Here is a 25944-nt window from a genome sequence, read left to right as displayed (position 1 = left end):
GACTGAAAATGCTGGGTTTGACAATTTTTCATGAAATGTTTGTAACAGATCCTGAGTGCTATTTTATTTGGCTATGGAGTCTGCTTTTCAGGCCAAGAACTTGGGGTTTGATTGGCCTAACTAGGATATTATATAGTATGGTGAAAAATCTTGATATTTGGAGACAGGACCTACTTCTAAATATAGAACTTTGCTTAAAGGTTAGTAGATTGTAGTTGTACTTAATATGACAGTGATTTTAAAATACAAGCAAGTGTGTTTTTGTGTTTTGTGTGCTCTAAGTGCAGGATTGAAACAATGGACCTTGCTCTGACTGACATTAGTGAAAACAGCCATCTGTTTTATTTGGAGCAGTGTCGTGTCTGGAGGCTGTCATGAAATTATAACAAATAGTAGCAAAGCCTACTGGAGTAATACCTAAAGCCACAGTCAGGATGTTATATAACATAATAAATGGGTAACACAAATACACTAACAGCTTCTTGTGGAAAGATGCATATACAATAGGGCTTTTCTCAGAACCTATTCAAGAAAATGTTAACATCTTGAAAGTCTGAAAAAAGATTTTTGTCATCATTTTCTGTATATTTCACATAGGTGAGTGAAACTGATTTTCATAAGTTTTCATGCACATTTCTGTATCTGCCAATTAACTTGACAGGTTTAGATGTGTAAGGATAAAATTAAAAACTGACCTGCAAACTTTGGCAGCAAACAAGACCCCAGGCTTTTATAATCTCTGCAATACCACAGGGCATGTTCCTAATTTTCCATTGTTTACTTTTTGAAAATCTTAGGGAATGTACCACATCTCTTCTTGACTCTCCAGCAGAGGCAAATTTCTTTTGATGTAGTATTTTATTTATATTCTGCATGTTCCTCTTCCACATTAGTTTCTGGGTCTTGAATATGTTGCCTGTCTTGACATTTCACTGTTGACCTCCTACTGTCTCCTAAATGAATGGACTGAGCTTCACCTGTACTTCTGGTTTGGCAGCCTACTTCCACTCTTTAAAGAAGGAACACATACAGCTAAGCATTTGGGTATTCATTCTCTGAATTAGGCGGAAGTATCAGGAAAAACTGACATTCTCTCTACTGTTTGTCTCTTTAGGAGCTCAGGTATGTTCATTTTTTGGATTCCTATTTAGTTACTGAGAAAAAATGTGGGTGGTTTTAGTAGAGAATTTGGTTTTAGATTTCAAGGATTAGTTGGTCCAGGCATTCTCACCTTCTGCATGGCTGCTCAGGAAGTTCTTAATAACTTGGATCAAACCCCAGTGCTTCTGTATATTATGTGTCAACCATTCAGGGGAATATAAAGGAAAGAAAAAGTACAGAGCTCTGTTTCCCCTGAAACATCTGATGCCAGGAGCTTCTGCTGCTAGCCATGGCTTCAGCCATAATCAACCTTTTTGCATTTTTCCTCTATTGTTATGTCTTCTGCTAACAGGACTACTTATAGGAAGATGCCAATTTTTCTTCTCCAGGACCAGTTTAGGATTCCTTGTTGGTTCTATCTTTTGTCTTTATCTGAAGCTCTAATATAGTCCTTTTGTTTCTGCTTTGTCAAGATTTTTTCCTTCTGTAATTATAGAGGAAAGCAAGGCATCATTTTCTCAAGAAAATTACCTCACCGGCATGTTAGAGATGTCATGATTTCAGGGCTGCTTACCAGTGCAAGCCTCTTTAATGGATTGGAATAAATCTTTGATGCAAACTTTGTAAATCTGCTCCAAGGAATATTGTATGACTCTGAGGGTTAAAGCAAGTTTACTTGGCAGATAATTAATAATGTAAAGGAAACTGAAAATACATAGTGAAGAGGACTGGCATTCCGATGCTGAATGTAATCAGATGCATTTCAATCCCAGAAGACCCATTTGTTCCCCATTTGGCATGAGGAATTCTGTAAACTGTGTGAAGATGCACTTGGCATCAGTGTCTGCTCAGTGCTCTTGTGGAAGATTATCAAATTTTTTCATACACTGACATCTGTAACTTTGAACAATTTCTGCTTTCTCCCTCTAGAGACTATATCACTGAAAGGGGTATCAAATTACTGTGAACCTTTTATGTCTACAGTATCTTCTTTTAATAAAAATGACCATTTGGTAATCAACATCTTTCCTGGAAAAATACATAGATTCAGGTTTTTTAAAAAGATATGCTGCATATTATTTGCTTTTCCTGATATGATTACTCCTGAGGCTTTCACTATATTCCTCTCCAAAGTAGTGCCAGCTTTGTGCATATCTGCTGTGAAGGTGCTGGAGAGAATTTTCAGCAGCAAGACGTCAGGTCAATCCAAAGGGACTCCGAAGTAAATTCTGGAAGTGTGTCTAAGCTAGTGATGTGTGTATTTACAGTCTGAAGATAGATAGGTGCTTTTATAGAAAATTATGCAACTGCTAAAGTTAATATGTTCTTCTAATATCTCTGAATTTGTCTAATTGAATAGGCTAGGAATGATAAAGTCTGAGGCCATTCAGAGGATGAGTATGCAGTGATAATCTCCTGGTTGAAAAGATTATTTCTTCAAAAACCAGAGGGATGGTGAGAGGGAAATTCATAGGAAATTGTTATCTGTATTCACAGCTGCATTCCTACTCTTTGGCCCTTGTTCAAAGGGAAAAGTTGGATTTGTAACAAACAAGGTGGGGCCCTCTCTTCATCTTTTCTTTTAGGTTCAGATAGTGGGACAGGGAAACCTCATGGATATCTCTAATCTTCGATGCTTGATGGCACACCTGTGCACAGGCTGAATGTCTGTGCAGACTACTCCACTTTAAAATACTGATATATGACTTCCCTTTATCCTCAATACTAGAGTAGGGAAACACCCCAACTCCATCCTTCCTTACTCAGGAGTTCAGGGTAAAGGAATGTTGGAAGACTTTTCCTTAATCAAGGACGATTGGATTAGAGAACACCTAGGCAAACTGAACATCCTCAAGAGTCCATGGGCCCTGGCAGGATGCATCTACAAGTGCTGAGAGAGCTGGCGAACACCATAGCAAGACTACTCTCAAGCATTTTTGAGAGCTCATGGAGATCAGGAGAGGTGCCTGAGGAGTAGAAGAAAGCATCAACCACATCTTCAAAAACGGGAAGAATGAGAACCCAGGGAAGGTCCAGCCAGTCAACCTCAGCTCCATCCCTGAAAAGGTGATGAAATATCTCATTCTGGAGGCCATCTCTGCCCACATGGATGACAAGAAGGTGATCAAGAGCAGTCAGCATGGATTTGTTAAAGGTAGATCATGCTTGACCTACATGTGATTCTGTGATTTAACACCTACCTGTTATGAGTGGAGGGCAGTGGTAGATATTGTCTACCTTGACTTCAGCAAGGCTTTTGATACTGTGTCTAACAACATCCTTGTAAGCAAACTCAGAAATTGTGGCCTGGATGAGTGGACAGTGAGGTGGATTGAGAACTGGCCGAATGGCAGATCCCAGAGTGTCATAACCACCAGCACAGGCTGTAGCTGAAGGCCTGTCACTATTGGTGTCCCCCAAGATTCAATACTGCGTCCAGTCTTGGATTAATGACTTGGATGGAGGGGCAGATGCCTCCTCAGCAAATTCACTGATGACACAAAGTTGGGAGGAGTGACCAAAGTTGGTAGGAGTGACCTTCAGAAGGACCTCAACAGGTTGGAGAGATGGGCAGAGAGGAGCCTTCGGAAATCAACCAAGGGCAAATGCAGGGTCCTGCACCTGCAGCAGCCTAACCACATGCAGCAGCACAGGCTGGGCCCAGCCCGCTGGGAAGCAGCTCTGTGGAGAAGGACCTGGGGCTCCTGGTGCAAACAGGCTGTCCATGAGCCAGCAGTGTCCTTGTGGCCAAGAAGGCCAGTGCTATCCTGGATGCATTAGGAAGTGCATTGCCAGCAGGTCAATCCTGCCCCTCTACTCAGCCCTGCTGAGGCACATCTGGAGTGCTGTGTCCTGGGCTCCTCGGGACAGGAGAGACATGGAGCTCCTGTAGATGCAGCAGAGGACTACAGAGACAATTAAGGGTTTGGAGCATCCACTTATGAAGAAAGGCTGAGGGACTTGGGCCTGTTCAGCCTTGAGAAGAGAGGACTCAGAGGGGACCTCATTAGTGTCTATAAGTATCTGAAGGGAGGATGACAAGAGGATGGAACCAGACCCTGCTTGCTGGTGCCAACCAACAGAAAAAGAGGCGATGGTCAGAAACTGAATACACAGGAAATTCCACCTGGATGTGACGAAGAACTTTTTTACCGTGCAGGTGACTGAGCACTGGAGCAAATTGTCCAGAGAGGTTATGGAGTCTCCCTCACTGGAGATGTTCAAGAACCATCTGGACACAATCCTGTGCCACGTGCTCTAGAATGACCCTGCTTGAGCAGGGAGGCTGGACCAGATGTCCCACTGTGGTCCCTTCCTGCCTGACCCATTCTGTGATTGTATGGCTCTGTGATATTTATGTAGGTGTGCACAAAGGATCCAGCCTTGCTTTAGTCACACTAGGCTTAAACTCATCAGTGGAGTTCTAACAAGCCAGCTTGTGGTCTTGGACAGTTAAACTTTTATTCCAGCACTGTAAATGAGCTAATGCTTCTTGTCAACCTTACTAACTCCCTGGAAGGTCACACCAAACTAACACGGCTACATTGCTTCCAAGCTCACATATGTAAGACTGTGTTGCTCTATGCTAAACTCTATGAACCTGCCTTGTTTCTCTGTTGACAGAGGGATAACTATTAATTTCATGCCTTCAAGGTCTTCATTTTTGTTTCTATGATGATATAAATAGCAGACTTCTTAGAAGACTTACAGTTGTTTTAAAAATGTGGTTAAATTTAACGTATGCAGTCCAATCACCCCCTGGGTTGCTAACGCAAATGTTTTTATATGTATATTTGAGGCAGAGAACGCTAAATGAGCTTGTTACTTGACTTGCTACATTTAAAGTTCTCACTTGGCTGTACAAATCATGCATTTAGGAAAAGCACATTTTAAGAAACCTATTAATCTAGCTTCTCTACTGTTTTTACTCTGTGAGCTAAGAAGTTCCAGGAAACTAATTCTGGTTAGTCTTCTGTTAGTGTTCTGAGTGTTTCGAGAGTGTATATTATTTTAGTAATTGGTTTTGTTCCAAATTGCAATGTGATGTTGCATTTTTTCCTGCAGAACATTTCTCCATATTTGCAATTTTGAAAAGTTAACAGAAATTGGTAAATATCCAAGGCTCTGGAAATTAGATTATTGAAAATGTGTGTTTTCCGTGTGGCTTGCTAGCTAGAGGAAATGTTTATAATGATGCATATTTATTGCCTTCCATCTTTTATAGGATTGTAGTCAAAAACATTAGTAGGAATCTGCATACTTTCCAATGACGTACTAGAAAATAAATTAAAACATAATTTAAAAAAATGTTTTGCATTTAAAAAAAAATTCATTTCAACTTTTCATTGTGATATATTGTATATGCTGTTCAAAAGATATTAGCTTAATGAGGAACTGATAAAAAGCAAATGTTATCATTTGTAGGAACTTCAGATATAATCCTCATTTCCCAAATGGCATCAAACAACTCTAAATAATTGTTTATAAATAATCTTCATATTATGAAATAAATATTTCCACATGTAGAGCCTACTGTTGCATGATAAAATTGCAATGGTGAGGAATCTTAAAATTTCACCTTTGCCAAGTTTATTTCACCTACCTGAAAGATTAAACTTCCTAATTTAATAAAGTTAATATGGAAAGTGAAAAGTGAAATCAGTTCACATTTCCTCTCTATTGTACCTTGCATCTGTTGGTGGAGAAGTGAAGAGTATTCCAGATGTGATGACATACTCTTTGTAAAAGTGCAAGGTAAAAAAACATGTACACCCTCATCAAATATTTTTCACAGGAATAGGAAACTATTGAAGAGACATGTTTAAGTCTTAGTCATTAAGACTTAATGAGATTTAAATACAGATGAGACTTAAATACAGATTTAAATAATGATTTAATAAGACAATGATTTGATGAGACTTAAACACAGATATTAAGATTTAAAGGTGAATCTGCACAAGATTTCAATAATCTTAAAAGTTTCTTTATAAAATTAACTATGATCACAACAGGACTAGAGTTTTCTTTCATATTCTGTATTATATTATGAAACTTGGACTATATTTATGAGTTCAAGAAAAAAAATACTTTTAGAAATATCTTACCTGCATAACATATGTAAATTCTCCCTCTTTCCCTCTTGTGATATCCTGAGTGGTTTACCAGGTCTTTCATTCTCTTTGAGAAGGTCCATTTATCAAGAGTCATCTACATTTATATGTCCACAGTTGAGCCCTATTTTGCCATTAAAACTTTGCATCTTGGCCCACTTCTTGTAATTACTAATGTCAACAATTATAATCTCACAATATTAAGACTATTTGAAAAATTTTAAAATAACCATCTGCTGAATGACAAAAGTGAAATGAATTATGGCCTTCTACTCAAGATGATTTTACGTACTGTGGTGATCATGAATGGAAAATTCACGTCATGCAGCTGATCCTGCTGTAGAGACTTGTAGATGCTTTTTAGCTGCCTACACTGTAACAAATCATCTTCCACTTTTTGACAAGAGAGCTTTTCCATTTTAAGGCAAGAAAGCACTCAGATTTAGGACTTATCCGTGCTTTTTGGTGTGTTAGATTCCAAGTGACAGTAGCCCGTGACTCTCAGAATAGAGCCTGTGGGGGCTATAAGGATACACTCACACTGCTGCTAATGAGTCACCTGGTCTCCTTCAGGTACAGACAGTTGTCATGTGTCACTGAGCAGTGGGAAGGTACTTTCTTCTGGTGGTGACATCTCATTATGTTTTATGGCTTTTGGCTGCCAGCAACTGTACTTCATTATATATGGAAAACACATTTGGCTTCTCCTCTTCTTCAAAGTTCATCTTAAGAATTACTTTCAGTAGTTGCTTCCAGAAGTATTTTTGACAAAGTGGAATCTGTTTCATTCTTTCAGAAATTGATAATATAAGACTAGTGCAATGATTTTTTGTGAAATTACATTTCTATTACTGTGATTAGGAAGGTACAATTCTGCAGCTCATGTATAAGGTTGAATTTTAATCTCAGGTTAAACTTTGTTTCATACATATGTTTATGGAAGATGAAAATACAAATTTCATTTTTTTCTACCATTTTAGGCAATATTAATAGACATCTGGAATTATTTTTATTTAATCATTGTATTTTTGCTTTAATAAGTTTCAGAATACATGTCCTAAATGTCATTAGTAAATATTAAGAGGCTTTAGAGAATTTAACTTACATAAAAAGATCATGCTATATTTTTTAGGATAGGGCAGAACTGAAGGTTTTTAGCATTTCCGTAATTTAATGTTCTTAACATTGATGGTATTTAAAAAAAATTACATTGATGGTATTAAAAAAAATGTATATAGATTAACTCAGTACATCTCAGTAGTAAATTTTTCAGTATAAGCATATAAGAAGATTTGTAACTAATAATTGTTTTTTTTTCTTTATTTAAATTGTTAGCCCAGAAGTAAACTAAAACTGAGCAAAATTTAGGATGCCTCAAGCCACTGTGGTAATTGCTAAATATTCTAATGATATGTCTGATTTTCTACCCCTTTCTTTTAGCAACCAATCTGATACATTTTATTTCAAAATATTTTGAACTATGGTGCCAATTTAAAATGTATATGTAAGTACACTGAAAAAATACATCCACCTGCAGTTAATTTTAACTGGGTCTAGATCTGCCAGGCACAAATTACTTCATTATGCTGCTTTGGGCCTCTGTGATCAGTACTTAGCACCTAATTAAAAAAAAAGAAAAATGTTGTTCTTTCTCAAAGCTTTTGTAATACAGACTTTATGCCACTTGGAGAAATTTTGTCAATATCATATGGGGATAGAAACAACACTATTCAGGATGAATCATATTGATAATTTCCTTTTACTCTTGCATTTTTTTTGAAAATGTTGAATGCAAGAAGTAATAGAAATACTTTCATACAAAAGGCTTAGTCTTTTTATAATTGTCTGTCTTTTGTGATACATCATTTCATAATGAAGTGACTATTTAAAATATGGAAATTCCATGAGAATATCTGAGTTTTGGTAAAAAAATACCACAGTATACTCTGTGTAAACATGTTGAATCATTTGAGTGTGGAATAATAAAAGAAGAAGTGTGAGGCTATTAAATTCTGATACAAGCTTCAGTTTTACAAAGAAAAATCCATTCCTCTGGTGTTTCAAGGCTAATTAGGGGTGTAAAACTACTTCTTTGAAGAGGAATGCCTGATTACACTTGTGTGGCTAGGTTTGCGTGAAAGAATTTTGGATTTTAGTGCATTTTCCTGTGAGCTAATGTCCAGATTTTGAAGTGGAATTTGAAATTATACACCTGAGTGGGATGCTAGTAAAAACTCTTTTTCATTTTTTCCTCAGTTTATTTAGTTACTGAGTGAAGAGACAGGATTGTAATGTCAATGATGTCATGCAAACATTAGTAGCCTCAGAGATTATGGCAGGCTTTTGAAGAATGTCTGAGATTACATTTAAGTTGTTTCAAACCCATCATTAAAACAAATGATCTGGAAAACATTCCTGATCATTTGTCCAGCCATGTAAGTTCCAAGTGTATTTTGCAGACTTTCAAAAGTTGCTATTGTAAGGATAGAGTACAAGTGTTTTCTACATTAAAAATTTATTTAAAGTACCACTAATTATGCATATTTTTAATTTAATTGGATTTTGCTTTGATCTCTGCAAGTTTGGCTAGTCCTGCCACTTTCTTTCTCATATAATGATTGAACCAAATAACTGCACAGTGCTCTTTGTTGTTTTTCATCATGCAGTATCTTCAGATCCCTGCTTCACCAACCTAATATCACAAAATCATAGAAAGGTTGAGATTGGAAGAGGCAGCTGGAGGTCATCCAGTCCAATCCCTCTACTCAAGCTGGCCACCTGCAGCCGGTTGTTCAGAGCCATGTCCAGTCAGCTTTTGGATATCTTCCAGAATGGAGGCTCCACAATGGGGCCTCCATTTGCTCTCTGTGCAAATGGACAGCAATCTGACTGCAAGATGGCCTTCAATAAGCTGTAATTATGACAACCCTTTTGTTACAATGACCCACATTAAAAGTGGATGTGTGACTGAAAAAATCAGCAGCCAGATTAGCAACTTTTTGATTGTGCAATGTTGTGTCTGCTGCACAGTACTTGAGATAGAGAACTATGGAGAAGGGAGAATTGCCTGAAATCCTGAAATAATGGGGAACCTCAGTAGAATTCTCTAGTCCATGCATGAAACTTTCAAAAAGTATTCCTAGAGAAACAACAATGACAGAAAAACTTAAAATCTCTTTCGTAATTTCCTGCCTAGTAATCAATGAGTGAGGACCTGGAACAGACTTCTAGTTGGAAGTTTTGGGATAGAAAGACTTTTAATTGCAGAATGGATCTTGATTATATATGAAACAGATAAACATTTCTTGATCTAGAATACTCTTTTCATTCTATGTCCTATGCTTACTTCATGGTGAAATGTCAGTGCAGGTTATTATTTAGGTCATCTGGAAATGAATGATGCTGCCAACTCCTGCACATAACTGCAGCCACTTGCCATAACCTATCCTGGAGGTTCCCTTCCTAGTGCCAGCTCCTTTTGTGTAGCATCAGTTCTTTGGTAGTACCCAAAACCATGCACGTCCTGGTCTAACAGTGTTAGCTGTTTGAAGTATATAGACATACAGAGACACAGACACACAGAGAAATATGTATATATATGAAGTGAATATTAAATAAAACATTCAGAATCTAAAAGGAAAAAATCCTCTATGAATTGCAGTAATCAGCCAATAGATACAGCAATGCAGGCCATAAAAACTATTTTCAGGAACATGTTCCAGACTATGAATCCTGAGTGAAGTGAGCTTCCCACTGCCTAATCCTGGGTAAAGAGCCAAACCCTGGGAAAGGATGGAAGTTAAGACATCTCTTTATTTTCATGGTTCCTCTGTTGTCTCTGTTGGCAAACATCTTCCTACTCTGTGTGCTGGTATGGATTCCTTTTTGAGGTGCTTACTTTTCTTCTGCTGTTTTATGGACAACTGAGGTGACCATCTAAAGAATGAATTCCACGGTGGAATTTTTTGGTAGAAGGACCATTTGCAGCTGAGACGAAACTGACTATGATATGACTCAAAGCAATGAAAAAGTGGAGTTACAACATGGAAACCAGTAGAATTATCCAGTTTAAATCTGGTTAGGAATGAGAATCTGCTCCTTAGTCTTTCTTTATTCTTGCAATTGAAAATATTTTTGTGGTGTTCCTATTTCACATCTCAATCTCTGCAGGATTTTAAAGCTCTGTGAGTCTCTTTTTATGGCTACAAAACAGATGAAGCAGTCAACATGAATACCTAAAGCAGAAGTCATAATCTTCGTTGGTGGTACAAACCACAAAACCTAGAAATCATTTCCAGCTCTTTGTAGTTGATGGTGACTTTCCTTTCAGTTCCAATGGGAGCATGGCTTCATCCAGGAACATTGAAACAGTTCAGCTTTTTTATCAGAAAACAAAGAAGTGCTGATTCTGAGTATGAACTATCAAAGGAAATAAATTCCAGATATGAATGCTTACAGGCTGTTTAGATACTGTAAATTTAGAACATATTGTAAAATTTTAGGTTGGGTTAGTCTAACAATGAATAGGTTTATTTCTTCTAGAGTTTTTATGTTTACGAATCAGTGAAGTAAGACATTATAAGCTTCCTCAGTGTAATATCCTGAGGCAAGCCAGCTGTATTTTAAATAGTGTTGTGTGTTTTTGTATGTAAATTGATGTGTATTTATAAGGACATAGTAATATTAACATAGCACTCTTGTTTAAATGCATATTCTGAACCTTTTTGGGTTCAGTAAAAAAGGCTCTGAGGTACTTTTTTTCTGAAGCACAACCAGTTCTTTATCTGAAACACAACCAATACATAACCAACTTTTAAAGCTTGAAGAAAGTAACAATAAACTCTATGTATGTGTATGGATATGTGTAAATGCCCATAAAAACATGTATTGGTAATTTATGGCATGATTTTACCTAAAAGCAGAGGAAATGTTCATGGTATGTTTTTAATCTCTTATTGATGTTGATGTAAAGGAAAGAAAATGGAAGCCAAAGAAGAATTAGCAGTGGTAATGAGACATAGGAATAGAAATTATTTTATCTGTGACAGAAATAAGATTGAAATAGCTTCAGGTGATTAGCATGGTACCTCTAATTAAGGTAAATTAGAAACTCGTTTCTTGGAATACAGGCATAATTGGCACATGAAGTCATACTATTTGTTGCCAAGTTTTGCACTAAGTGCATTGAATGAGGGATGGCAACATATGAATGTCAGACATCAATCAATTTTTGTAGTTTATTCAGTCTACATCAGTGGTGCTGAATCACTGCGTGGGACACTAGCAAGTTTTGGACATTGCATTTCAGGAAATGCTCTACTGGCCTCAAGAAATGGTATCTATTATTGACTCCAGTAGGCTTGATGCAAGCACAAGTTAGCCTTTGCCAAGGAAAGCCAAACTTCTATGTACAAGGCAGCCAAGTATCATATTTGTCAGTTTGAGGAATAATATGTGAAGAATAGTACGTGACAAATTGCATCATGGATGAGCAAAACATCAAAATCACTCATCAGTTCTCATCTTACATGATGAGTGAAACAATTTTGATTCTTATGTTGTCTGTAGAAACTGTGTCTCAAGCATTGGTAGTACTGTGCTGCTTTCTCTGTGGCCTTCAGAAGCCCTTGCTCTAGACTAGATTTTTCCCTTGTTCATGAATTAGCTGTGCTCTGTGTGGATTCCCAGAGCAGGAAGTATTGCTGTGCTACAATCAGACACATTGACATTTGACTTCTGATGTAAGAACCAGTGTGGATTATTGTGTAATTTGGGACTGGACATAAGATGGGGTCTCCCACCCTCTCACTGAGGATGCTGTGCATGCTTAGGGTGTGGGGACAGTGTAGAATTCTGGAATAAAATATTGAAGACTGCAGAAACTAGGAATGTTCCTTGCTGTAAGATTTTGGTGTCTGAGATATGTTTTCTTTGTGTTCTGGACCCACATCAGCTCTGTTTTTCAAACAAGTCAAAATACTGCAAAATTCCTAATTTGATAGTAAATTTGCTAATTAATTTAGTGGAAGTATAATTAAGTAATCTGAGGTAAGGGTCAGCTTTCTGTGCATCTGAAATCTGGTAAGGAAAGTCAGAACTGATGAAGTGGCTTACTATCCATACTGTAAATTAAAGATCTTAATTATGCTCCTGGCCCACAAGAAGTCAGTTGGAGTTTTGGCAACGGAAAAAATCCCTGCCTTAGATATGGGGGCCTGTTTATTAATTTAAATAAAGCTGAATGTTTTTATGAATGAAAGGACAGAGGTTGCCTGAACCTCAGATGGGAGCAGGAATTAGACATGAATGGCTAAGTCTTGTTTTGAAGTTTCTTCTCCTTTTTGACTTGAATACTTTTATCAATATTGATGTGTTTTATTCCTCTTCTCTGTTCTTAGCCTAGGAAAAGATTAAATAAGTTATTCCATCTTACTGGGTTTTGATCTTTCCAGTTACAGTTCTTCCTTATGAACTTCTATGTCTGTAGTTTCTTAGTTTTAGACCTGAGACATGCAGTAAGACGTTTACTGCCTTTTAAACAAATGTTCACCAAGCAACTCAGTTTATCTACTAGAAAGAAAATATAATTTACTGGTAATTTTTTCCTAGTTATTTAGGTTGAGGAAAAAAACCCAAAATGATAAAATGAAGGAAATCTAGAGTGTTTAGGGATTGATAGAAGAAAAAAGCAAGCAAGCAAACAACAGCAACAAAAAACAAAACAAAACAAAACAAAAAAACCCAAAACCCAGAAAACCCAAAAAACACCCTACACTACCAAACTCAGTATTTCCAGATTTGTGAACATAATTTGAAATGGATCTTACATAACTGTAGTGAAGAGTCCAAGAACAAGTTGATCAAGTAATTTTAACACATCAAAAGAATTATTGGGAGTTACTAGTTTTACTTGCCTATAAAAATGTCATTTAAAATGAAATAGATGAGAATTCTGCTTTTAATAAGCACATAAATAATATTTATTAAAGGCCGACAGCAAAGAAATGCAGTGCTGAAGTGCTGAAGTAGGTAATACTTTTAAAAGCATTATGCTTTAGAGAAACTTCCCAGGAGGTTCCAGATGAATTTAATCTGAGTCTTAAGGGAAGGCAAAAGGTTTTAAAACTAAAGCAATGAGATGGGAAAACAGAATGGACAGCACTGAGTGAAGGTGGCCCTGGGTGACTGGTCAGGCTTATCACAAACTTGGTGGCAGAAGGGTAATCAGGAGAGGCACTGCAGTACATGCCTACAGAGTGTGCAGGGAACACAGACTGCACCTTGCTGGCAGTGGAGTTATGCTTTACATTAAAGACAGCATAGAAGAGAGGCAAATTAATAAACTTCAACAATAATGAGTCCTGAAGAGGCTGAAATTCCAGTCCTATATGGGAAGAATAGAATATTTGTATACCTGTTTATCTTTAAATCTATCTGTTCATTTGTTTATGGATTTGTAACTGTGGATCAGTTACATTTTCATAATTCTTTTGATGGGATTTGGCACATATAGGTTGTCTGGAAAAATATTTTTATTCCTTGGCCTCTCTACAGCCCCAGTTTACTAACTTTGAGACATTGTTTTCCTCTTATGACTTTAATCTGTTGAATAATTTGACTTTCTATAAAATTATCCTTCCTATCAATTCTAGAAAAAACTCTTCTCTTTAAGGCAAAAAGCCTACCTAGAGCATCTCTATATGAACATCATCAGTGGGTCCTTTAACAACTGTTTAATGTCTTATTCATGGTGGCCTCAGATATTGAGTCCCTCTGAATAGGCAAGCCGCCTCTGATATGCAGAGCATATCAAATACAGGAACTAGAGACACTAAAATTGATCAACCCTATCCATGCACTGAGCATAATTGGAGGGAAAATGTGAGCATGTCATCTGCAGGTACTATAAAAACTGAAATGCTCACTTTGAGTGACACCACCTGTACTTACCCCTGTATGGTTATGCGTGCATGATACACCCCAAGGAATTATGGTTGAAAGCTCTTAACCTGTTTTTTGTATTTTCTTCTCAATTCTCATTTCTGCAATAGGAGAGCTATTTAAGAATAAAAGTTTCTGTCTTCTGTTTGAAAAAACCCCATGTGGCTTTGATCTAGCTGCTGAATGCTTAAGAGTGCGGCTGTCAAATTAAACACTCATCTTTCAAGAAAACAAATCTTTCCAAAGTGCTACTTACATGTCTTCTGTTCTTGGCTTAAACTAAAAAATCAGAGTTGGTAAAGCCTTCATGCACTATAGATCATAAAGGTGATGAATTCTTCATTGCTTTAGACTCCACTTTCTGAACAGGAAAAATATAGTAAAATCCAATTCCATAATGTCTCCTTTTCCTGTTGCTCTTGCTTGTTGGTAGTTGTGAAACAAATGCAAAATTCAAGATCATTGGTTCTACTTATGGCCTCCTTTTTTCATAGGATAGTTTGAATAATGAAAGCTGAAAATACTAACCTCCTAAAAACTATATTCCCATCTGTTCTGCTTAGATACTGGACTTTTGGCCAGATGATACTTTTTGCTGTGCAGCTTGTGTATTTCTAAAAAATTTGTGTCTCTACTTGCATATTATGCATACTTATACTAACTGAAGGAAAACAAAAGGATGTTATGTACCTGTGATGTGAAACCAGCTGAAATTGCTTTGATTCTTTTTATTTCCGGAAATAAAATGGAATGTCTTGAAGCCTTCCCTGTATACATACACATATATGCATATGTGTGTTGTGTGAAATATTAAAACAAAATATTAGTTTGATGCATTTCTATACAAATTCAACTGTTTGTGTTTGTGGCTTAAGAAAATCCAGGTATCTAATTTGCAGCATGGTCTTCGGGGTTTTTTTTTGGTGTGGTATCACTACAGAAACAAATTTCCCTCCAACCAAAGGTAATTCTAGAAAAATATATACATTGTATTAATATGAAAGGTAATGCAGTAGACAATGTCTTGAAAATCATACTGTTAATTTAACTCACAGCCTTCCAACACTGCATGTCACTGGTTGAGCTTAAATATCCAATCAACTTTTATATGTTGTGCAGACCATGAGGTAGAAGAGAGCTGTGTTCAAGAACTTGTTCTCCTCCCCATTCTGGTGCCAAATGTCATAGGTACTTTTAAAAGTTTGAATTTTTTTTTGTTAAAAGCTCAAAATGCACAGAACTTCAGTCTTGTCCTCTGTCCTTCTTGAAGGTCTTTTCTTCCCTCAAAAAATCTATTGATATAGAAAATAGTCTACACTTTCATAATATTCCATAACATTCTAATGTTTGTCCCATAGGAAGCTTTTACATAGGTGTCAAATTATTCACAGGACTGATGCCAAGATTTGAATATGTAATAGTAAGACATAATTAGTTTGGGAATTTGGTTTGTTTTTATTTTTATTTTTTTCCCTTTTTTAATTATGAGTAGTATATTGACTTAACTACTATAGAGATTTCAAGTATAATGTAAAACACAATTTTGGAGCAGCATGTTTGGGAGCTGAGGGGTTTGAATGAAGTAACATGTTTGCATTATTTGGAAATGTAATGTTGGCATAAGTTAAACTGTTAAAAGAAATCTTATTGAGATTTCTATGGATTATAAATACAGTTGAGAACACTATTAATCAATTTTAATAGCTCTTAAGTGTGATAAATCAGGAATTTCAAGGGTCCTACAGGCTAGTTTTTTAGTAACTGTTATTATCTGTGTTAATACGAATTGGAATTAGCTTTCTCCTGTTATTATATTGCTATTATACTATTAACTAAAATTTCTATACTGCTTGAACACAAATCTGGCAGAGTTCAAGAAGCATTTGGACAATGCTCTTGGACACATAGTGTAACACTTGGGGATAGTGCAGGACCAGGAGTTGAACTCAATTACCCATGTGAGACACTTCCAACTCAGCATACTCTGTGATTCTATGAAGTGTGCCACTTACATAAGTGAATATGCTTTTTCAGCAGTCAGGCATAGGCATTTATTCTAATATCTGAAGGCTAAACTGGATGCCCTGTGAGTGTGTATTAGCAATTTAGTTTGGATCAGAGATGTGCTTTTGAATCTGCCAGTTGTCCCTACTTATCCCACTTCACTTCTCATTGCTGTATCCTTAGTGTGGGTGCATTTTGGGCTTGTCTCTGACAACATCCAACTAGAAAATGAACTCAGTGTCTAACAGACTTTCAATCGATTGTACCAGAGCAGAGCTAGTTTACATCAACTCATATAATGTCTAAATATATAACCCAAGAAAAAAACTCATTCTAAGGACAAAAATTATCAATAACACTGAAAGAATTCAGGATGCTAATGATTAATTGATGCCATCAAACCCTCAATTTTTAATGAAATCTTTCTTTAAGCATTAGGCTTTTTTTTGGTATTATGAGTATTAACTGCCTAATGATTGGTTTATTTTTGTTAGGCTTTTGAAACATTAGTTGAGCTAAATAAAGACTACTGGCTCTGTATATAGGTATATTCCTTTTGTTTGTGGCAAGATATTGAGTGTAACACTTCTCTGGAGAATGGTGCAGTCAAAGACCAACCCCATTTTATCAATAGCCAAGGAAAATAGGTGGAAAAGGTAAGAGAAAGGGGAAAGGAAGGAGAAGGACTTGAGAGACAGCAGTTTAGAGCATATGACCAACAAGGAGGGATCATAAAGCCAGGACGTGGGCATTTTTAGTTCAGCCAACAGTTCAGTGATGGGTTTGGTACTACCAAAAGTGTGGAAGTGGTTAGTTGGAGTAGAAAGATAATTTTTTATGGTTAATAAAAGCTGAAGGTCCCTGGAGGCAGAATGTAATAGCTGTGTGGAGAATACATCTAGCAGGTGGAAGCCAAGCTGTGTTTCAGTACTGTCAGAGGACATCACAGAAGGAATGACTGCACATTGCAGTTTTTGAGGTTCAAGTTGGACATTAGGGAAAAAAATTGAAAGACAACTAAGACAGCACTTAAACACTGGAATGAGTTGTGAAATTTCATTGAATTTTTTCAAGATTTAGCCAGACAAAGCCATAGCTAAGCTCATCTAATGTTTTAAGTAGTTCCACCTAGAGACCAGGAAGATAGACAAGATGACCTCCTTGTAAAACTTCATTTCATTTAAAATTATTTTATTTTAATTTGAAAGCTAAACAGGGTTTCTATATGATCTCCTCTTATAGAATAGAATGAATCTCTGATTTTTTCAGGTTACGTTAGTTTTCTTTTGATAACATGAAATAATAAAACCTTTTTTTTTCATGCACACAATAAATGGCTACAAAAATTTAGAAAGGACACATTATTTAGGTATTTTACATTTATATAATCTTTCCAGTATGTCCTGGTTTTGGCAGAGACAGAGTTAATTTTCTTCCTAGTAGGTGAAGTGTTTTGGATTTAGTATGAGAATAATGTTGATAACACACTGATGTTTTAGTCACTGCCAAGTAATGTTTACACCAAGTCAAGGATTTTTCAGCTTCTCCTGCTCTGCCAGGAAGAAGGCTGGAAGGGCAGAAGAAGTTGTGAGGGACACAGCCAGGACAGATGACTCAAACTGGCCAAAGGGATATTCTATACCATATGATGCCATGCTCAGTGTATATAAACTGAGGGGAAAGCTGGCTTAGTGCATCTGCTTGCAAAGTGTCCAGCCATTGGTCAGTGAGTGGTGAGTGTTGTGATCACTTGTTTTGTACATTATAATTCTTTCATCATTATTGTTATCATTAACATTATTGTTATTTTCTTCCTTTAGTGTCCAATTAAACTGTCTTCATCTCAACCCATAAACTTTCGCATTTTTATTTTCTGATTCTCTGCCCCAGCCCCCTCGGGGTAGAGCGAGTGAGTAAGCAAGAGGCTGTGTGGTGCTTAGTTGCTGTCTGGGGTTAAATAAAAACACAACAGTAAGTTGCAGAGGTAGATAAAGACATGTTGGAAGTCTTTGGAAATATGTTATTATCTTAGATAGCTGTAAAAAGTAGAGTTGCAGAAATTAGATTGGATGGTTCTGGATATTCTATACTTTCAGGTTACTTAAGTGAGAGTTAGAAAAAGAAAAATGAGGGAATATAAATCAGTGTCTTGAGAGTCAACACTTAGGAGAGATTAGAAGAATTGATCATTGGAGATATTGAAAGAGGGAATACAAACCCAAGAAGATAATTCATTGACCACAGAGTTCCTTTATCCAGAGGAATAAAACAAATAAGTCAATGTATCAAAGAAAGAACAGATCAAGAAAAATGAGGATGCAAAAAGTTACCCAAATGAACTTGTCAGTGCATGAGCAGCCTATTTGGTTCCAGCCCTTCATATTTTTCATCACTGGTGAGAAATAACTGTAAATCTTAATATGCAAGACCTAAACACCTTGAATTTTTAATGACTAATAAGTGGTGTCATTTGTAGATTGTCCCTTTCCTTCTGAGATACAGCAGGTTTTCAAGTGCTTGTTTGTAGAGTTAGTGCAGAAAATAGTATTGCCTCTTATTTTATAATTAAGATTTTCTCAGCCTAGTGAAAGAAAGCTAATGCAGCTGAAGGCTCTTTATGCATGTCTTCAAGACTTGCCTCTTCATAAAATTTTTCAACATACTTTCTTACAAAGGAAATTCTTACTCTACACTTAACACCAATAAAAATCAGAAAACTGTATTTGTTGGTATGCCTGATTTAATTCACAGTATTTTCCATCTTCATTTATTCCAGCTCATTTTCTTATTTCTTCCATATTCTCTTCTTGAGTCATACACAGTGAAGTCTGTTTGACTTTCTATGTGGTTTTAACATATGCTTCAGTTTTACAGACTGTTGATGTGTTAGCGGATGTTGACACAATTTTGAAAATAGCTGGAAAAGAAAAATCTAAGTGAAATGGGATTTTCAGATTAGTTTGGTTGAGAAGAGTCTATGGTGTTTTTATTTTTTTTAACAAATCCTGGACCTCTTAACATAGAAGTAATTTAAATATCATCTTAATGTTCTTCATTTGGTTTGTTGCTCTAAAGCAAACTGCTTACTGGAAAGATCTTCATTAAAGCCACATGTTCTTTTCTTTTGAACTGCAGCTCACCACAGCCACCTTGGATGGCAAACTCCGATTGTTCCTACCCTGATACTTGCCAGCCTGTGGAGCTTTGGCCATGGTACTCTGAGAATAATGACTTGCTGAGAGAAAGGAGACTGCTAACTGGCCCGAAGAAAGTGGCATAATATTCCCTTTTAAACTACAGTTTTCTTCTGATGTCATTTTCAGGAAGTTCCTCAAGCTGTTCTCAAAGTTTTTCTGCTGTACAGTCTGTTACCCTTACTGCAAAAATAAGGGTGAAAGATAACGAAAAGGATGAGACTACTCATTCTGACTTCATTCTAGCAAATCACCACAGATGTGGCTTTCAAAGGTCTTCTTGGGTTCTTATGGTCAGGTGCATTCTGTAGTGCTTTGCTAGACAGGGGACTACTTTAGTCTAGACTGAAAATTCAAGTAAAATAATAAGTGTTCCATTTTTAAAGCTAGATCTGTTTGTGACAAATTTTTAAATTAACCTGACAGAAAGAAGGATTGTATGTCTTTCTGAAATGCCATGAGATTTCTTCTGTTATACTTCTTTGGGGTTACTGGAATCTTTGGGGTTACTGGAATCAGCATGGATGTTGTTTGAGGTTAGAATTTTGCCAGCTTGCTATTTATACCACATTCTGTAAATTTCTTAGGAAATATGTTACAAAATTCTTCTCTTTAAAAGAAACTATTTCTTTCTTTTAAATAACTGTTAAATATTTTCAAAAATGTTAAAATAATATGAAAATAAAATTATCAGAAAAAAATGTTCATTTCATGTAGTCTTCATAGGTTACTTGTCTTGCTCTTAGAAAACAGTTTTTAGGCAACTTTTTTTTGGGGGGGGGTTGGCCAGTCTCACTCTTCATTGGCTTTAGCTAAGAGTAGAGAGCATGTATGTGACTGGTGAAGGGAGATGCAGAATTTATTTTCCTTGCAAAATTGTGCTGCCTTTTCAAAGTTAAATTTCCCAGAACAGAATTTATTGATCAGATTACTTAAAAAAAAAAAATAAAAGAAAAGTTGGAGTTATTACCCTACATCCACTTTAACACCAATCAGTAAAGCCAGATCATTTTCAGTACTGTAAAGAATGTTTTATTTAATAGATGTACTTAATTCATGCATTTAATATTAAGTATAAGTAGATCAAGTTATTTCTATAAACTGTTTAGTTTCCATTAAGCATTTTTTTGTAAAGTATTTAGTAGTTTTTTGCAGAGCAAAATCATACAGTGGTAGGATACATGGTATCATATCCAGGTATTCTCCTATTCTCTAGAACACAGTGGTCTCATCAATGACTATAGGAATGTAGTGCAGCCTGATCATACTCACAAGAACTCTGAATATCAGAATCAGGTTTTGCATGAGCAAAGAAAATGTGAAATAACCCACTTCAACACTTTTAAATAATTTTTCAGTTCAAAATCAGATTAACCAAGAAGTCATGCTCTATGTTGCAGCTAAATGCTAGTATGCTCCACTCACAAATTATCAACAAGATTTAAATTTTAATTTCCACCAAAGGGATCCTCAGGATGGTCTTTTTCAAACGTAATTTAGCTAATTTTCTCATCTGCATGCTGTGGATTCCACGTTAAGAGTCACTATCAAATACAGAAGACAGCCCATAGCTGTATTGGCAAGTTAAGTGTTTCTGAGCCATGGGTCATTACTTAGTAGTGACTGACTCTTCAGCAAGGCTGAAATATCTGCCAAAGGGCTGTGACCTGTAATTATGACTATTTTTTTTTTAAAGCACCAAATTTTTTGACAGAAGAATGATTCTCAGGCCTAAGGTAGAGGACACACGGAAAAACTGTGAATTTTTGCTGCAAGCATGGAGGTAGTCACAATCCCCACTGGCCTGAAATAAAAGGGAAATGACACCAGCAAGGGGGGCTATTTACAGACGTGAACGAGACGGGGCTGCTGTGGAAAGTGTCTTGAGCTGTTTATTTTTCAGCATCAGTCTCATTACATGATTATGACAATGGGAAGATGCTAGCAGCTCACATTCCAGGCGGCAGGCCAAAAAACTTAATGTTACAACTTCCTTTATAAGCTTCTTGACCAATCACACAAAGCAAAAGCATATTGACAGTAGTTCTATCCAATCACCATAAGCACACGTGCCTTTGGTTAAAACAATGCTTGCTTATTTCGAATACAATACCTACTTGTAAGCCTCAACGCACAGCGCTCCATTATTAAGCTTTAACCTTCCTAATATTTTGCTAGATAAACTTTCTGCAGCTTAGAGAGCTATTCAGACAAGTGTTAATACACAGGCCATTGTTCTATTTGCCCTTGCTTTTTCTATAGTTTAAATAATTTTTCTGCTGACCTATCTCATGGCTGCTGCTTTAGCTCTCCTCACAGTTCTGTTGTATCTGAGGCCTGCCTTTTGCAGCCTTCCCCAAAACCCTCTAATTCTATGGATTCCCACAGGAAATACTTCCATTTTCTACATCTCTTACCTTCCAGAACTAACTGCTGTTAGTGCCCAGTCAGACAGTGTATATCCTCAAAGCCTCTCATAATCTTGAGCTAGTTTGATCTCTGAAGGAGGAACTCTTCTTCCAAACACATGGTGTTATCTCTCTTTCCTTAAAGTGAGACTCAGCTGTATTCTGGTTTCTTTTTTTATCAAGGACTTTTTCTGGATAGAAAACTCTTTGGGGCATTTTGGCTGTGACCACTGCATCATCAATCCGGGATGAATAGAGACATTCATCTGTTCAGGCCTTGCAGATGTGCAGCTCTTCGACAGCCCAGGAATTTGTTAACCCCTTTTTCCCTCAGGGGAGACAGAGAATCTGTCCTACCACACAGGCACTAGAACTTTTCAAATGGAAATTCACTGTAATTTTTTTCCATCTTAAGAAAGAAAAAAAATCCCCCCTGGACTCCTCATAAATGCTTGAATGCTTGTGGTTTTGAGAATGGAAAACTTTAGCTGACACACTTCAAGTTTGGCAAAGTTAAGTGCTTGAAAGAAGATTTTCTAATGGCAAATAGGAGGAAAAAACTGCTGTGGATGGTGTTACCATCTTATAATATTATATTTAGAATTTTCACAATCACTAGAATTTTCATAATCATAATCCTTCTGAGATATCTTTGATAGAAGAACACAGGAGGGCATATTTAAATACTAAAGAGTTAAAGTCATGAGGGTGTATCCAGAAAAGCACCATCTATATCTTTGTGTTTTTAACAGGCAAAACTGACAGTTTACGTGTTCAGTTTCTGTTCTAAAGACAAAGCTATTTGAAATTAGAAAGTCCCAAAAGCAGATAGGAAGGATTCTTGGTTAGCTAAGGTGGATAGCATGTTTCAGCTAAAAACATTGACACAAACAGCTGCAAGTGTAAATAGTTAATATGTAGTTTTAAGGAATTTTGAGTATGCTTTCAGACTGCTTTTAGGGGAAAAGAGTGATTATAATATAACTCCCAAATAGCTTAAGAAAATTGAAAGTCTTGCTTTGAAGGATTATGTAGCAATATGTGAGGAAAACAGCTGGCAGAAGAATAGTCTAGTTTCATTAAATGTCTGCTGTGTCATATGTCTTTGAATGTCCTATATGCTGGGGAAAGGAGTGGTGTTTTTGTGACTTTCTGTGTGCTGTTATGTGAGGGACTTTCCCAGCTGAACATCTACCAAATGCCACAGAATTCTTAAAATGCATAGCAGTTTTTTTTTCTGGTGCTGTAAAGGTCAGAAAGCACAGCATGGTGGCCAGCACTGTTCTAAAGCAGATGCTGTAAAAAACTGTTTGGGATTAAGAAGTTTCCAAAATATCAGGTACTACCCAGTATTCTGTATAAATCAAATATACAGACAAGCTTGGGTTGCACTGTCAGGAGGAGGTAAAGAGCAAGCCCATGAACTCTGCTTTCTCTTGGCCTTTTCCCTTTCATTAATTCATTAAAGAAGTGCTTTTTTGGATGTATTCTCCAAGACTATATTGCTTTCCATTGTATATGATGATTGCATTTAGAAATAAAGTTATATAACCCTGGAATATCTGGAGGTAGTAATATCAGCAGCACTTATTCTTATTCTTTGTTTTCTTCCATTTTTTTTTTCATTTGATCATACCAAATTGTGATCAGAACTGTGTTGTGGCTTTTATTTTCCCTTTTAAAGAATGAATAGATCTATTTGTCTCATGGTATTTTATTGCAGAAAGAGAAAATATCAATAAAAATCCATAAAACTGTTTTTTAAAAAATTGGCACATGTCTAATAAATAAAAGTGAAGTGGTAGGTAATTTCTGTTAAAATCTAATTTAGGATGCCTTGCCTCAATGCATGAATGGCAGTCAAAAAACACAGAGCAGCAGAAAGAAATACTAAAATAAGACCTTCCCTTAAATCCTTGCAGGTTTGAAAGTGAAATTTCTTTTAAGGACAATGTAAGATGTTCTGGGAGATACTGCTTTTTATCTTATTGTCTACATTGAACTTCTACCAGCATTCCCACGATCACTTAAGCCAAATTCTGCTCTTCAGAGTTCTGCATTTTGTTAAAGCCAGAGTAATTCTCCTTATTTTTATGAAAAAGTTGTGGCTAGGAGTGGACTCCATCTCAGGCATTTTAATAACTTTGAAGAGGAAACAGCATACTTGTGTTAATAACAAATTTTGTGACAAAATGGTATCAAGTCTAAAAGCTGAATACACCTGTGAAGGCCTACAGAAATCATTGACGTCCCGTGTTAGCTGGTTTATGTTAAATCTTTATGTTTGATGTGAATATACTGTCTTTAACTAAAAACACACCTTCATTCAAAATTTAGTGTTAAACTGAATGTCTTTCATATACATATTTTAATGAAAACTGAATGTTGTTAAAGGAAGATACTGGACCAAACAGAGTAAATTATGTAGCATAAATTAGATTTATAGCTATAATGAATTTGATTTAGCAAAGCAATATACATTCCATTCCCAGATTAGGACCTTCCAGATTAGTTTTATGTTGTGTCTGAAATGCAATGAACCACAATGAAACATTTCCACTGTCTTAGGTAATGTATACAAATGCCTTCCCTTCTGTCCAAACTAGAGAGAGTTTGTGACTTCTTTGGTTTAGTTTTGCTGGATGAAAATATGTTCCAAAATACAAAGATATTGTAAAATATTGTGAAAATTAACTTGCCTCTGCCATCCAGTCACAGAAGGCACCCTGGGAAGTCATGTCTAAAGACCAGCCCAATGGCCCAAAGCATTTACTTCTAAATCATTCCTAAAATATGTTTGTCTAAACTACTCCTCAAAACCTCTGGTGACAGAGATTCCACAGCCTCCCCAGGGGGGAAATCCCCTTGGTGCAATTTCAACCCATTATTCTCTGTTTTAATCCATTAAGCAGAGAGGATAATTCATTGCCTTCTTGTTTTAGCAGCTCTCTACAAACTTGTCAGTTGTTATCATGTCTCCCCTCAGACTTCTCTTTTCTACTTTAGACAAAGCCAGGTCACTCAATCTGTCTTCAAAGGTCATGTTTTCTAGATGTCTGTTAATTTTTGCTGTTTTCTGAACCTCCTATAGTCCCATGTTCCTCTTTCTGGCAGTGCAGTGGTCTCAAAAACTTACACCAGTATGTGCTGTGCCAGTGCAGTGTAGAGTGAAGGCATGGCTTAGCGTGGCCTCTTAAATATGGCACTCATAATTTGGCATTCCACTGTGCTGTTGAGTTGGTCCACAGATATGTGGCATTACTGACTCACGTCCATCCCCTAGGTTTGCTGGATCCTTCATTTCAGCTTATTTTTCCAACTAGCTACCATCACATTGCATTCTGATCCTGCACTCCGAACTGCCTCCAGCCTTTCAGTTTTTTTTATTATTATTTTCTGTTAATCAGATCAGTAATGATTCCAGAGGGTAGAGAAAGTGGATTGACTGCTGATTTGGCTCCTAGGTTATATATTCACTGCCAGAGAAGGTATTCTTTTTATTTCACTTGCTCTACGTGGTTCATGCTCATGAGAAAAGACATTTAGTGAATACTTACCTGAAATTACTGTCCCCAAAGTGAAGGCAGGGCACTTCAGCTTTTACTGATGTTGCTGAGGACAAAATGTGTCATTGTTACTTTATTATTTCATGGTGCAAATTTCCTCTTCCTTCACTCATCTGGGCTTTGTGTAGAGGCATTACCCCTCTGCTGTAAAAAAACAATCCTGCACACATTTATGTGCAGACATTTTAGTTTTATCTGAAGGCATAGGCTTTGAAACACTGTTGGTCTCACTCTCCTTTTAGGTTCAAGCAGTTTCATACAAATCATAGAATAGTTTGTATTGAAGGGAACCTTTAAAGGGCACATTGACCAGTCCTCCAACCATGAGCAAGAACGTCTTCGACTGTATCAGGTTTCTCAGAGCCCCACACAGCCTCATCTTGGCTATTCCAGGGCTAGGGCGTTTATCACCTTTTTGGACAACCAGTTACAGCATTCCTACTGTGAGAAAAGCAACATAGCTGGAAAAGGACCAGATACATTGGCCAAAATGCCTTCATGATTGTTTTACACCGAATCTCTCCAGTCATTTTCAAAGAGTGGTTCCTCATTAGCACTGATAGAATTAAGGTGAATTAAATCTCTGACTTTACTTCCCTCCAAAGTCATTGTAGTGAGT

The 25944-nt window shown here is 36.6% G+C and overlaps 1 protein-coding gene across 1 annotated transcript in view; it reads left to right on the top strand.

The window, feature by feature from the left end:
* Positions 1–20063, top strand: part of WDR27 (WD repeat domain 27) — a 92068-nt gene extending 72005 nt beyond the window's left edge. Inside the window, exon 24 of the mRNA XM_066545647.1 lies at positions 19293–20063. Coding sequence (XP_066401744.1) covers positions 19293–19340 — 48 coding nt within the window. The 3' untranslated portion in view covers positions 19341–20063. The remainder of the gene's footprint in view (positions 1–19292) is intronic.
* Positions 20064–25944: the final 5881 nt, after the last annotated feature.

Source organism: Molothrus aeneus, chromosome 3 (genome assembly GCF_037042795.1).
Source record: "Molothrus aeneus isolate 106 chromosome 3, BPBGC_Maene_1.0, whole genome shotgun sequence".
In the NCBI taxonomy this organism is placed as follows: Eukaryota; Metazoa; Chordata; class Aves; order Passeriformes; family Icteridae; genus Molothrus; species Molothrus aeneus.
Note: the sequence above shows the minus strand (reverse complement) of the source record. Positions and strands in the feature narration are given on the sequence as shown.